We start from the raw sequence: 15,341 nt of genomic DNA, 5'->3' as shown, positions 1-15,341 counted from the left end.
TGAGTTACCGGACAGATTATTTATTAGCCAAGCAGAGGGGCCAATCGGAGAGTAAACTGGGAACCTTTAAGCTTCCGTTCCTTGTTTCCTTGTTCCTCAGTCCAGACTCAACCTGCATTCCAGACGTGCTGCTCTGTGGTTTGATGCTTGCTGCTCTGTAGATGGAGGGACAGGTAAATGACTTTCAAGCAAAGCTGCAGATGCCTTTAGCTTTGCGGTAATAGCCAAGTGCACGGGGGAATTCACTGGAACCCAGGAGAGAAGGAGTTGGGGTGTGGCCACTGTCTGGACCTCCTTGACTGATAGTATTCTAAGGGTCCAAGGCTCTTTCCAGAATGGCAAAACTTTGTCGTCTTCAGGGGTGGGTCACTTCTGCCACCCATTGCTCCTTTTGCCTGTTCCCCTTACAGGTTTTGGGCTCCAAGCCAGTGGTGCAGGATCAGGCCCTTTATGAGGAACAACAAACCTTAGCCTCAAACAGGGGATATGTAAGAATGGTGCATAATAGTTTCAAAAGTGTCTAAGTGACTTAGGAACCAAGTCCCAGTTTCTGAGTCACCTTTGTTCTTGTGGAAGTGATGCTTGTGTGTGTAGCCAAGCAGTCGTCTCCCCAGACTCTGAGATGGATGGAGGTAACGTGTGGGGCAGCGCCAGAGGCTCCCACCCCAGCTGGTGTCCATGTTTAGACCCCAGCTGAAGGAGCTGTCTGCTGTATTGTACAGGCTTTTGCCAGGTGCGAATTGCCATCGTGCCAAGCGCTGGTGGTATTCTCCTGACGGTGCCCCTGAGAGGCACTGTCAAGAGATACTTTGCTGGTCCCCTCGAGAGGGTGCGCTTGCTAAGGCCAGGTCTACGCTACCGATTCCTGCCAGCACACATCCGTTGGTCAGGGATGTGAAGGGGAGTGATCCCTGGCCAGCAGAAGCCCCATGTGCAGACACAGTTATACCGGCAAACCAGCTTAGCTTGTCTGGCTTTTACCATAACCAGTACAGCTGTCTCCACGGTAGGGGCACTTGGCCAGTACAGCATACCAGTATTCCTAGGCTGGTAGCACGCTCCTTGTGTAGACGTGGCCTGTCAGCCCCACGTCAGCAAAGCACTTACGAATGTGCTGACCCCTCCCATCCCTCTCCAGCAGAGCACTTCGCTTTACGCACATGGCTCACTCTCATCAAGCCCATGTGTGTGCTCAGAGGTAGCACATGAATAAGTGCTTGGCTGAGTTGGCTTTGGGGATGTGCCCAGGGTCCCATAGGGCAGAGCCAGGAGAGAACCCAGTGTCTTCACCACAAAGCCATCCTTCCTCTCACCCCCTTTGGTCACCCAGTCTTCACCAGAGGGCAGAAGCACCTCCAAGGCCTGGGGAGAGGTTTCACACCCTAGTAGCTATCTAGGTAGGTTGTTCTTTCATGTGCTTCCTAGAACCACTAGCCTTTTCCCAAGACATCTCCTCCCACTCAAACCAAGAGGAGCTTTTCTGAGATTCTGCCCAAACTTCTCACCTGAGGAGGGTTTTTAGTACAAGCTGAACCTCAGAAAGGAAGGTCACTTGTTTAATTTGAGATACCACAAGATACCTCTGCTGGGTGACATTCTGTACATGAAGGCAGTGTCCAGTGCAGAGCTAGGGAGATTTCATAGATCACCTTCCCTCTAATACCCACACAAGGTTGATGGGGTTCACCTATGCGATGGGATGGTGTAGAGAGTGAAGTGGGGATGACCTGTGCTTCTAGGAGCTCATGTGTCAGTAACTGGTAGGACGAATGGAGTGTTGTCCAACTCTGGTTATTCTGTTGTCTACCATTTCAGCTTTCCCTCATGTCTGTGAACTGCTACACTTAGATTCAGCTGCCCAGAAAATACAGTATTTGGGCAAAGAAGTTTTGGGGCATCAATGTCCAGCTCCTTAGATGGGTTGTAGCGCTAGTCATATTCCATCAACCACGCTGTGAGGGCTCAGGGAGACTTTGACTCTGTTGGTGGCAGTGCAGGTCCAGTGTGACACTTTGGTAACAGGTAAGAAATGGACAGTGTATACTAACCGCCTTAAGGTGCTTAATTGTTTTTATTTGTTTTAAATTAGGATGGAGAAGAAACCTTTAATCGTGCTAAACTTCTGAACGTAGGCTTCGAAGAAGCTTTGAAAGAATATGACTATGATTGCTTTGTATTTAGTGATGTAGACCTAATTCCAATGGACGACAGGAACATCTACAAGTGTTACAGCCAGCCACGGCACCTTTCTGTATCAATGGATAAGTTTGGATTTCGGTGAGAACTCTTTTCAATGGACCGTTTGTTACTCATCTGTATTTTAGCCTTCCATGCCTATGGCAGAGTGGCAGCATCTCCAGTATAAACCTCATACTGAAGGCCTGGAAAAATCACTCCTGGCTGCAATTTGTCACAGTGTAGGTGGAACAAAAGGTTTGTCTGCAGGAGAGATTAGGTAACTGTTCTTAAAAGTTTTCAAATATCAGTCACAGGAGTAGAAAAAATAGAAGCTGATCTTTTTCAGATTTTTTTGTACTCATCCTGTAGCTGCTGATCTTATCCTGTATCGATTAAAGCAACCAGTAAACACCGTTCTGTCTCCATTTAAGGCAGTGGGATTGTTCCTGCCTAAGTCCCGGGAGAATTTGGCCCTCTGTATTTAGCATTGTGGTAGCAGAGTTTGTCAGGATTTCTGGGCCAGGAGGTTTTCCAGAATGGCTACCCCTGGGATATTGGAAAATCTCAGTAACAGTCTGCTGTGAGGAGAGTGTGTTCCTTGCAGGCCAATAGTCACCGTGCCTGCTCTTGGGGACAAGGATCTGATCATCTTGGCCATATCAGCTTATTCATCATGACCTGTGTGGCAGGGAAGCCCTATGGATATTTGCACCTAGAAATGTCTGTATGGTAGAATTTTCAGGCGTTAACATATGGGCTGAGGCGTTGTGGTTATGGTGGGTGAGATCAGGGAAGACGGCACCAAAAAAGAAATGCTAAATTTGTCTGTGCTCCACCTAATGCATGAACACACACACACCCAGCCCTGCTAGTCATTCCAGTGACAGCCCCCACCCCCTCCCCTGCCCAGTCCAGTCCTGCTAGTCATTCCAGGGATATGCCTCTTCCTAGCCACCATCACCCCAGCCATCTGCTTATTCACCCTGCAGGGAGAATGTGCCTTTTAGCAGACCTTGTTAGGAAACGGGCAAAGGCTCGTTTTTAAATACTGCCCTTGGAAGCCTGTTCTAAACTTGGTTATAACAAGCCCATTTGGAGCCCTGCCCCTGGGCCCTAGAGGACATTGCTTTTCACTGGGCTACGCTGTACAAACGCTGCCAATATACCCTTCATGGGCTCTTGCACCTTTTCTCCAGATCCATAGGAGAGAGCCAGGCTACTCAGCCACTGACTGCCCCTGGAGCAGGTGGGATGGGGCCGTGACCCCCACAGCCTGACTCACTGGCCAGGGTGGTCGAGTGAGGGCTAGGCATGGGGTAGTAACTTACTGCTGGTCCAGGCCAGCATCATCACTAGCCCTACCCTGGGAGACCAAGCAGAAGCTGGGAGTCACAGTGCCTGTGGGAGTAGGTCGAGCGGTGCCGTGTATGCACCCCTTTGCTCAGGGCTGTGTCTGATGGCACCATCTGGTCCTGGCTTTTCAGTAACAAGCCTGGTGCACTAACAAAGCTCTTTTCCCCCTTGCAGTTTACCCTACAATCAGTATTTCGGAGGTGTGTCTGCTTTAAGCAAGGAGCAATTCGTAAAAATCAATGGATTTCCTAATAATTACTGGGGCTGGGGTGGCGAAGATGACGACATTTATAACAGGTAAGACCCAAGCTGGAACGTGCTTGGCCAGATTTCCTGCCACTGTTGCTGTGCAGCTAGAAGCCTCTACTAGCCTTGGCCCTCAGCGCTGTTCTCCCTGTCTGCGTGTGACTTATGACCCCCTTGAGCAATGCTTAAAGCCGCTGGCTTTCGCCGGCGCTGTGTCTGCAGCCCGGCATGCTAGAGCTTCCCCTCTTCTCTCACTCTGTGGGCAGGGCCTCGCCAGAGGTGCATTGGAGTGGCCAGAGAGGAGTGTGTATGCTGTAAATAGCACTTCCAGCGGAAGAGCTCTTCAGGAATCCTCCTGGGGAGACGCTAGCTGGGAGCATCCGTCCATTCCAGCTCCCGTGTCCTATGGTTGGGGTGGGTTGAGGGGCTGCACCGAGCTCCTTGCTGGCTAGGGCTGTGTTTGCTGCCCACCACAGCCATTTGGGGCTCTTCGCCATCTCTGACCCTGCAGCACAGCCCTCGTAGGGAAGTGGAGGTGGTGATGGAGTCTCCCCTCCGGCGCAGGGTTCTGATTTCACAGCAAGTCGGAGAAGGTGAGCTGGGAGCTGGAGCGGCCCTTCGTGCACACGCCCAGATAGCCGCGCTGACAGTGCCCGTGTTCATTTCCCCTCCTCATCCAGAGGAACTGTCACGGTGCAGGCTGATACAAATGCAGAGCTCCAACCTGGTGCTGTGTGGGTCTGCAGCCAAGGGAGGCCCTGGAGCACGGGGCGCCCTGCTCACTGTTTGTGCTGGCTCCCAGCCAAAGCAAGCTGGGGCAGGGAGGAGCAGCCGGCACCCAGTGGCAGAGGGTGCTGTGTGAGCTCTCTGAGCAGTTTGCTGGTGGTGCTGATCTCGGTGTGAGGCCTGAGAGAGGCCAGGGCCATGGGTTCAGCAGCAGCAAGATTCCTTCTGTCTTCCAGAATCTGTTTTCTCCTCACTTGCTATGTTCGGTGATTCCTACCCAGCGCTGGGGACAGGGGAGCTGGGAAGGCCAGGCTTCCTGCAGAGAGGCACCTCAATCCAACCCCCAAGTCACTCCATCAGGAAACTCTCTACAGCTCAAGGTGGGGTGGGGAGAAGAGCTGCGGGGCACTGGCTTGGGGGGGGTCTGTTCAGCATGCCATGGCAAGTTCTCTGCATGTGGGAGAAGTGAGGAACCTCACCTGCATGATAGGAACACAGTCAATCTGAAACTCGGCCCAGTGTGGAATATTGCAGTTCCAGTTCGCAGGGAACGGTGTCTGTCAGCAAAATGTAAGCAGCTGCAAAATAGTAAAGTGTAAAATAGAACCCTAAAAATTCCAGGAATGAGAGTAAAATACCCTGGAAACCAGCCCAGGGAGCTATTTGCACGGTGCAGCTTGTGCTTATTTTTTACAATTTTTTTCCACGCTGAGAGCAGACCAGTAGGGTTTGGAAATCTCCAGTGTTTTGATTTTTCAGTTCATACATGAAAGGTTTTGCTAACCTCTGTTTAATCTGAAATGTTTCTCTACCGCCTTGTAATAGGCTTTTATACTTCCCCTGAGTTTATGAAACAACTTCACACACGTGTTGGCTGAGACATCTGTAAATGTTAGGGTTTACCTGTTTAAAAAAAGCAAAACCAACTTTGCATGATGTCACCTGCTTAAAGGAAAATTATATTCCCTTTGTAAAATGCTCCGACATCTGTGGCTGGAACCAGTTACAGAAGAGCTAGAGCGCATTAGAAAAGGGAGAGGGAGGCAGTGGTATAAAATCTGAAATCATAGAATCCTGGAAACATTGGGCCGGAAGGGACCTCAGGAGGTCACCAAATCCAGCCCCTGCACTGAGGCAGGACCAACCCAACCTAGACCAACCCTGAGAGGTGTTTGTCCAGCCTGTTCTTACACACTTCCAGTGCTGGGGATTCCACCACCTCCCTCTGAAGCCTGTTCCAGAGCTGAACTACCCTGAGAGTTAAAATTTTCTGTAGCTTTTGACTCTAGGTAGGAACAGCAAAGAGAACACAGGGAAGGGCCAGCTGACCAGTGTTAGAAAAGCTTGCTCTAGGGTCACATTTCCTGAGTGGCAAGAGCCCTGTCTGGTTTCAGAGTAGCAGCCGTGTCAGTCTGTATTCGCAAAAAGAACAGGAGGACTTGTGGCACCTTAGAGACTAACCAATGTATTTGAGCGTGAATAAATTCATTTGAGCCCTGTCTGTCGCATTCAGTGGTGTCTCAGTCAAGGTGAGCCGCATCTAGGCTACACTGGTAGTACTTAGGCTGCCAGAACACTTTACAGCTTGAAAGCGCTTTCCCACCATTTTGGTAGGAGCACAGAATATCGTCCACCAGAAGGTGTAAAACTCCATCTACATATTGCACACAGTGTCTAACCACAAAACTTCCCCCAGCCCCCAAGGATGGGCAGAAACAGACCCAGCCTTAGTCCCACGCTCCGACTTCGTAAGATGCAGAGTTAAAGGCTGGAGCACTAGTTCTGGTAATTTCAAACAAGCACAGCACACTCCCGATTATTCGAGCAGCATGGGGGACTCCAGTTTTATTCAGGTAATTGGGAGTTTGGATAAGGGAAAGGGCATGAGCGGCAGGGAGCCCCTCTGCAGTCACGGCCCCGCTCACTCCTTCCCATGAGAGCGGGGCTGAGTGGCTGCAAGAGTCATTCTTCAGCAGCGTGGCCTCCCCCACAGCCAGGGTCTCTGCTCCGTTCTCCAGATGTGCATTGTTCCCCGCTGGGGACCGAAGATGGGATTCAGATAATGCAATGGCGTTATGTTCAGATGGCAATTGGGTTTCGGCAAATCAGGAGCATCCTGTAGGTGTGTGTGTACGGAATAGTACGGGTGGAACAGACAGGTGAGAGACTGCTGTGGGAAGGTAATGGAGAGCCAGTTAAGGTGGGAAGAAATGGAGACGGGTGGATCCTGTGGGGTGCTGAGCATCCCCAACTTCCTCTGGAGTCTGTGGGAGCTGACAGCACTTGGCACCCTACAGGATTGAACCCATCAGCGTTAGCCGGGTGTAGGAGTTCCGAACAGGAAGCCAGAGGGTAACAGCAGAGATCCAGTGCTGACCGCATGGGGCAGTTCTGCAGAGATGCTGTTGCACCATCTGGACGGGGAGTAGTTTTGAAAGCTAAGAAGGCAGTTGTTCGTGGGTGGCCCAAACTAAACAATGGTGTGGCTGCCGACCCTGCTAAATGGCATTTAAGACCCCCACACACACACGCACGCACACCACAATTTAACTTGCTTCTGCAAGGAGAGAGACGGTATCATTAACCCCATACTGGAAATTCGTCTTCTGCGTGAATCTAGCAGGCAGTACTGCAGCTTGGTTCAAACCTTTCCGCTTTCTCGCTGCATTGCCGTATCAGCGGGATTGCAAATGGCAGATTTGGAAGTGACCTGGGCCATTGCTTTGGCTCAGGAAGCTTTACCATTGGATCAGCAGAGCTGTGCGGACGATGGAGTTTTTCAGTTCACTGCCAGTTCCAAAAAACTGGGGGAAAAAATTGTTTTGGGTCAACCCAAAACCAACATTTTTTGGAATTTTAAGTGAATCAGTCAGAAGACCTTGTATTGGGTCACACAAAGTGTTTAATTTCAAACAAGGAGAGGGAGGGAATATCTTTTATTGGATCAGCTTCTGTTGGGGGGAGACAAGCCTTCGAGCCACACAGAGCTCCTCTTCGGATCTGGGAAAGGTACTCAGAGGGCACGTCTACACATCAACTAGACACCCGTGGCTGGCCCGTGTCAGCCGACTCAGGCTCGTGGGGCTCAGGCTGCGGGGCTCTTTCATTGCTGGGTAGATTCTGGCCTCGGGCTGGAGCCTGGGCTCAAGGACACTGTGGGACTTTAGGGTCTCTCTCTCTCACCCAGTGACCGTTTATGACATTCATTTTGACATTTCCAGAACTGTTTTTCTTTTTCTCTGACTGAAACAATTGGCACAAATTTGTTAAATGTTTTGGTTGCCCTGAATCTGCATTTTTGGGCCAAAAAAAGAAAGCTTTAGGTAGAAGTGGCTTTAACTGGGTACTCAGGTACTTATTAGGAATAATAGCAGCCTCTTGATTTGTTTACTTTCACAGGCTGGTTTTTAAAGGTATGAGAATATCTCGCCCAGATGCTGTAATTGGGAAGTGCCGAATGATTCGCCATGCAAGAGACCACAAAAATGAACCCAACCCTCAGAGGTGTGTCCATCTCACTTCACCTTCTTGACACGTTAGACATGCTCTCAAGGCTGATAGTTCTGGATTATCCCGCTTTCTCCTTACTATGTAGAGGTCTGATCACACAAGTTACTTGACTCAGTGGGCCGAGTGTTCACACAGTTCTTGTACCTAACCTGATGGAACGTGCTGGGCTATCCAGATGCAGGATTAACTTTGAACACTTCGATTATTTCAATCCAGGGGTGGCCAAACTTATTGACCCTCCGAGCCGCATATGACCATCTTCAGAAATTCGAGTGCCGGGATGCACCTGCCAGCTCGGGGCTTCACCCCTGTGGGAAGGAGAGGGTCTTGGGCTTCAGTCCTATAGAAAGGTCCTGCCAGGGCTCAGAGTTTCAGCCCTGCTCCTGCTGAAGCCCTGAGCCATGGCAGGCGTGCCCAGCGGGGCTGAAGCCCTGAGACCCCTCTCCCCTCTGGGCAGAAGCCCCTAGCCCTACCACAGCAGGGCAGAAGCCCCAAGCTTTCCCTCCCCCAGCCTGGTAGGCGGAGAATGGGGTGGGGGGGGCATAGGGGACGCTGTGAGCTGCACTTTAACTCTAAAAGAGCTGCATGTGGCTCGCAAGCCCTAGTTTGGTCACCCCTGTTTTAATCCTTTCTTGTGGCCATTGAGCTATAGAGCTGTGATGCAGGTGGGTGCAGTGTACTGCGTGCAATTCAAGGTCATTACAACGTTAATATTACAATATTGCATCCTTTTATTTTCACAGGTTTGACAGAATTGCCCACACAAGGGAGACCATGAATTCTGATGGCTTAAATACGTTGTCATACAAGGTAGTGAAAACAGATAAATACCCACTGTATACAAAAATCACAGTGGATGTTGGCTCACCAAAAAAGTAGTGTTGGAGAGGCAGAAGTGAAGACTTAGAAGCTACCAGGGATATCTGATCCGTAGGATTTTTATATGTACTGTTTTTTACTCAGAATGAACAAGAAGGCCGCATTCAGCTATGCAAAGTTTTTCCCGGTCTGCTGGACAAGTGAGACTTCTTAATCCCAAACTTGGCTTTACACAACTTTCTAGCTCTACGGTATTTTTGTAAGTTTAGAAACTGTAAATAAGAGTTGTAAATATTTACATTGCCAGAAAACGCTGGATATTACGTATTCGCTGCAGTGCTCCCCACATAAATATTTTATTCAAATGTTATTGTTCACAAACAAACGATGAATCAGCAATTACTACCCGTATTATTTCTTCCATATGTTAAATTAGGTAGACGAGAACACCGCGTTAAATTCTTTGCTGTTGTTACTTTATGAAGGACTGGAAAATGCTGCTAAAATTGTACACGTTTATACTTCGTCTTCAACTTTTTGTTAGTGGAGGCCAGTATCGTTTAGTCTTGTCTCATGTCAACCAAAACAAACACTTTTTTCTTTAATTTTATGCAGAGCAAGCTTTGGAAAAATTGATCTTACAAAATCTGTAACAGTGACAGCTTTTATTATCTCAGAGGGGATTTTAATAAGGGCCCAGCCCTCCAGCGAGCGCTGTATAGACAGGACATTTAGGCTTGGTGGGAGCTGCCCAGGACGGTGTAAATATGATGATTGGTGCAAGAAGTGCTGTCTCCAGGTGACCTGCACGGAAAGATGTCTCTTGCTCGATAGAGCAGTGCCAGATGCATTCTATTTTTAATAAAGGCAAATTGGTTGTAATTATGGGCTGAAACTATAGTCTTTTTAATTAAAATTTACTGACATTTGTTTACTTTCGTAAGAGCTTTTCGCACCATTTAAATACCATATAAATTTGACAAAAACTTACTGTTATACATAAAACTTGAATTCACTGTTCCTTTTGTTTTGTGATATTTTAAGATGCCGTGAGAGAAATTTGGTTTTTAAAAGAGACGTATGTTAATACCTTGATTAAACTAGGATGTAGCATAATTGTTAAATGAGGCTTAAAAATAGTCTGTTATCACAATGACAGGTTCTTATGGTGCTTCATGATGTGTGAGCCATGGATTAAGTTTGCGCTACGTATTTGTCCATGAAATCTCTTGCGTTCTTTAATGCTTTAATACTGACAGGACAGTGCAGATCAGGCTTACTTTGCTGATCTGAAGCCTACACTAAAAGTGTGTCTAAGATGGGAGAAAGTGTTCCAGGTCCGTACTTGTTTGTAACTTCTGCAGCCACTGAGGAGTGTACGCTTTCTTGTTCACGGCATTTTTAAACTGCAGATAGGCAGCTGTGCCATCCTATGTACCTTGTCTTTCCGCTTTATGACATGATGAAAACCCCTTCAGCATTATGGCATTTAGAGCAGGTCAGAATTTCACCTCAAAGCATGGACATCTCAGCAGTGTTTGTGAACTTTTTGCCACTTTTCCACCAGCTCAATCTAAAATGACTTATGCTAATTGGGCCTGATCCAAAACTCTCAGGAGTCAGTGCGAGGGTTAGTAGGAGCTCTGGATCAGGCCTGCGGGGTTACTCCTGCATCTAGGTGTGTTTACCTGGAGAGTAGAAGTGGAGCTTAAGTCCCATTTGTTTTACACAAGGAAGGAAGGGGCTGATCTAAAGATGGGGGGGAGGGCTGTTTTATTTAAATGTGCTTTTTGACCACTGGCTATGGCTAAAGTCATGGACGGAAGCCCCAGTAACCCCATGGGGTGCCTGGGGGGGTGCCTGCCCTTCCGTCTGATTTGTAAGGGCTTGTCTACCAACACAAGTTAAAGTGAAGCCAGTGTGGACACTCTCTTACCTGTTTGGAACTGGCTCTGTTGGTTTAGTTTACACCTGTACACCTACCAACACAAGCCAAACCCATGTGAGAGTGTCCACACACCAAGGTGCACCAAATCTGTATACAGTCACACCTTTAGTTAACCAGGACAGCTCTGGCTTCTGATCAGTACGAGGGAGAACCACTTCTTGGCAGCATTGTTTGGAACTAAGACCTGATCTGCCATTGCAGGATCCTCACCTAAGAGCCAGCCTGCAAACACCTGCTCTTGGGTGTGATTGTACTCATGCTAGGAATTGCATTACAAAGTTACTGATGTGTTGGCAGAGATGCAGTAGCATGTAGCTTAGATCCCTTCCAGAATCTGGGTTAATTTTCTCTCTGCAAAACCCACGCACATGCAGCAGCATTGATTAGTAGCCAAACGTGGCCTGGGATTTTCAGAGGAGTCTAAGGAGTGTGGGCCCCAGCTCCCACTGAATGCCAGGGTAGTATGGGAACCAAACTCAGCCAAGGCTCTTTGGAAAATCCCAGAATCTTTGTGCGTCTCTTCCCCCCCACACACACCCCACACACCCCATCTGCCCCCTTCTCCTGTCAACTGAAACATCTGAATCTTCAGAGATTTGTTTAATCCTCTAGCTGCCCAACCTTTGCAAAGACACAATATGTTGCATTTGATTGTTTTGCCTTACTAATATATGAAGATCAGGAAAATTTCTATAGAAAGCTTTCATATTTTAAATCTCAAAGAATGGAATTAATGTAAGTAGTAACGTTCTGGCTGTTAGATTAGAGATTTCTACAAATGTGCCTTAAAAGGAAAAGGGGAAGGAAACCTTGAACAAACAGAACAGCATGTATCATATCAGACACTTAAGAGTTCCCATGGGCTGCTGATTTACTTTTCCTTTACTAATATTTAAAACGGTAAACTATTTAAGAAAAGTTTTTAAAAGACAAAATCTTCCCCCCCTTTCTTAATATGTATAACCCTGTGGTGCTGGGCCAGGATTTCACCAGGGTGAATTCTCATGCAAAGTACATCTATCAAACTGTGAAATTTCTTCTCAATTTGACCAGTCCATGAAATCCAGTCATTATTCTCTCTGGGATTTTCAGGGACCTTAGCAGTAAACAAGTATGTAACTCGGAAATGAATTTTGACTGAATCTTAGTTTGTGGTGGATCCTATTCAGACGTCGATGGTAACGTTCACTGAAATGATCATGTGTAAAAATGGGCAAAATTTAAAACACATAACCGGATGTAAAACAAATGCAGATACCTAATTTCGTCATAACAATTGTTTTTTAGAATACTAAGCATTCTGGTATGTGGCCTTTTATCATGTGGCCTTTGCTCATTTGCTGGACTGTGTAGAGGTTTTCAGCATGTTTTCCATAGATGGTTTTGCTTTGCACTTTTATCACTCGTATTATTTCCACATGTAAAAGCTGAGGTCCCTATGTTCATGTTCACATCAAATAAAGTATTTTCAGTCTTTACAGGTAGTGATATTACTTGAAGAAATGTATTTTGTCTGTCTCTTCCATAGCTACTCTGTCCAGTTGCAGGCCACCCCGGGTTTCCAGTTTAAACTCCTCTGCACAGGTTCTACCCCCTTCCTCCTGCCAACAGTAATGGCCTGAGTGAGGGATGGACCTTGCAGCCTCCAGCACCCCACTGTGGGCTCTGGTGGGCCCATAAGAAGGGTCCTCCACTGAGGAGGTTTGGGAGTCAGAATTGGGGCTGTCAAGCGATTACAAAAATGAATCGTGCGATTAAACAATAATAGATACCATTTATTTAAATATTTTGGATGTTTTCTACCTTTTCAAATATATTGATTTCAGTGACAAGGCAGAATACAAAGTGTACAGTGCTCACTTTATATTTTTATTACAAATATTTGCATTGTAAAAAACAAAAGAAATAATATTTTTAAATTCACCTCAAACAAGTACTGTAGGGCAATCTCTTTATCATGAAAGCTGAACTTACAAATGTGGAATTATGTACAAAAAACCTTGCATTCAAAAATAAAACAATATAAAACTTTAGAGCCTGCAAGTCCACTCAGTCCTACTTCTTGGTCAGCCAATCGCTCAGATAAACAAGTTTCTTTACATTTGCAGAAGATAATGCTGCCTGCTTCTTGATTACGTCACCTGAAAGTGAGAACAGGTGTTTGCATGGCACTGTTGTAGCCAGTGTTGCAAGATATTTACATGCCAGATGCGCTAAAGATTCATACGTCCCTTCATGCTTCAACCACCATTCCAGAGGAAATGCTTCCATGCTGATGACAGGTTCTGCTTGGTAATGATCCAAAGCAGTGCGGACCGACGCAGGTTCATTTTCATCATCTGAGTCAAATGCCACCAGCAGAAGGTTGATTTTTCTTTTTCAGCGGTTTGGGTTCTGTAGTTTCCACATTAGAGTCTTGCTCTTTTAAGATTTCTGAAAGCACGCTCCATACCTCGTCCCTCTCGGATTTTGGAAAGCACTTCAGATTCTTAAACCTTGGGTCGAGTGCTGTAGCTATCTTAAAAATTTCACATTGGTATCTTCTTTGAATTTTGTCAAATTTGCAGTGCAAGTGTTCTTAAAACAAACAACATGTGCTGGGTCGTCATCCGAGACTGCTATAACATGAAATACATGGCAGAATGCGGGTAAAACAGCCGGGGACAGACAATTCCCGCCCCAAGGAGTTCAGTCACAAATTTAATGAATGTGTTACTTATGATGCTTGTTAAAAAAAATATGTCCTCTGGAACAATGGATGAAGTATGAAGAGGCATATGAAACTTTAGCATATCTAGCACGTAAATATCTTGTGACTCTAGCTACCACAGTGCCATGTGAACGCCTGTTCTCGCTTTCAGGTGCATTGTAATTCAGAAGCAGGCAGAATTATCTTCCGCAAATGTAAACAAACTTGTTTATCTGAGCGACTGGCTCACCAAGATGTAGGACTGAGCGGACTTGTGGGCTCGAAAGTTTTACATTGGTTTGGTTTTGAGTGCAGTTATGTAACAAAAATACCTACATTTGTAATTTGCACTTTCATGATAGAGATTGCACTCCAGTACTTGTATGAGGTGAATTGGAAAATACTATCTTTTGTTTATCATTTTTACAGTGAAAATATTTGTAATCATAAATACTATAAAGTGAGCAGCATACACTTTGTATTCTGTGTTATAACTGAAATCGATATATTTGAAAAGGTAGAAAAAAATCCAAAAATATTTAATAAATTTTAATTGGTATTCTATTACTTAACAGTGTGATTAATTGCAATTTAATTTTTTAAATCGTGATTTTTTTAAGTTAATCATGAGAGTTGACTGCGATTAATTGACAGCCCTAAACAGAATGCTGGGCCTGGCAGTTCAAGTATCCTACATGCCCTAGGGGAGAGGTGTGTTCTCCTGCAGCCAGGATCCCAGCTGTGTAGGGTTTCACAGGTCAGTTAAAACATCTGATTGCACCAAGGAGAGAACCATAGGACTGGAAGGGAACTCGAGAGGTCATCTAGTCCAGTTCCCTGCACTCTTGGCGGGACTAAGTATTATCTAGACCATCCCTGGTGTTTGTCCAACCTGCTCTTAAAAACCTCCAGTGATGGAGATTTCACAACCTCCCTAGGCAATTTATTCCAGTGCTTAACCACCCTGACAGGAAGTTTTTTTCTAATGTCCAACCTAAACCTCCCTTGCTGCAATTTAAGCCCATAGCTTCTTGTCCTATCCTCAGAGTTGAGAACAATTTTTCTCCCTCCTCCTTGTAACAACTTTTTATGTACTTGAAAACGGTTATCATGTTCCCCCTCAGTGTTCTCTTCTCCAGATTAAACAAATCCAATTTTTTCAATCTTCCCTCATCGGTCATGATTTCTGGACCTTTAATCATTTTTGTTGCTCTTCTTTGGACTTTCTCCGATTTGTCCACATCTTTCCTGAAATGTGGCACCCAGAAGTGGACACAATACTCCTGTTGAGGCCTAATCAGCACTGAATAGAGCGGAATAATTACTTCTCATGTCTTGCTTACAATGCATCTGCTAATACATCCCAGAATAATGTTTGCTTTTTCTTGCAATAGTGTTCCACTATTCAGTTTGTGATCCACTATGACCCCCAGATCCCTTTCCACTGTACTCCTTCCTAGGCAGTCATTTCCGATCCAGGCAAATAGCACTTCCAGTTAATGAAGCTGTTCTGGAACCTGCTAGAGCAGTCTGGCATACAGCTGTCACATATGTCCCCTACCCCAAGAGAGTAGAGAAATGCTATTTTGTTCCAGCCAAGGGAGCAGAATTTCTTTTTACCCATCCCACACTGCTCTCTTTCTGGTTGTCCAGACTGCCACGGAGAGATCTAGACAACAACCATCAAAATCCACCCTTTCTGACAAGACTTGTTTGGAAGAAAGGTCTTCACATCCACTAGCTTTCAGTTATGTATAATGAACGATCAAGCGCTGTTGGTTAAGTACAATTATCTGAACTATTCCAAGTTCACCAATTTTTGTAGACGTGCTGCCACAGCAAGACAGAGCTCAATTCCAAGCTCTCATTGAA

The 15,341-nt window shown here is 46.3% G+C and overlaps 1 protein-coding gene across 1 annotated transcript in view; it reads left to right on the top strand.

Moving 5' to 3' along the window:
* Window positions 1–12,249, top strand: part of B4GALT1 (beta-1,4-galactosyltransferase 1) — a 57,641-nt gene extending 45,392 nt beyond the window's left edge. The window contains exons 3-6 of the mRNA XM_074953705.1: window positions 2,090–2,277; window positions 3,706–3,828; window positions 7,903–8,007; window positions 8,757–12,249. Coding sequence (XP_074809806.1) covers window positions 2,090–2,277; window positions 3,706–3,828; window positions 7,903–8,007; window positions 8,757–8,892 — 552 coding nt within the window. The 3' untranslated portion in view covers window positions 8,893–12,249. The remainder of the gene's footprint in view (window positions 1–2,089; window positions 2,278–3,705; window positions 3,829–7,902; window positions 8,008–8,756) is intronic.
* Window positions 12,250–15,341: the final 3,092 nt, after the last annotated feature.

Source organism: Natator depressus, chromosome 5 (assembly GCF_965152275.1).
Source record: "Natator depressus isolate rNatDep1 chromosome 5, rNatDep2.hap1, whole genome shotgun sequence".
Classification (NCBI taxonomy): Eukaryota; Metazoa; Chordata; order Testudines; family Cheloniidae; genus Natator; species Natator depressus.
The sequence above is the reverse complement of the archived record's forward strand: the minus strand, read 5'-3'. Positions and strand labels throughout refer to the sequence as shown.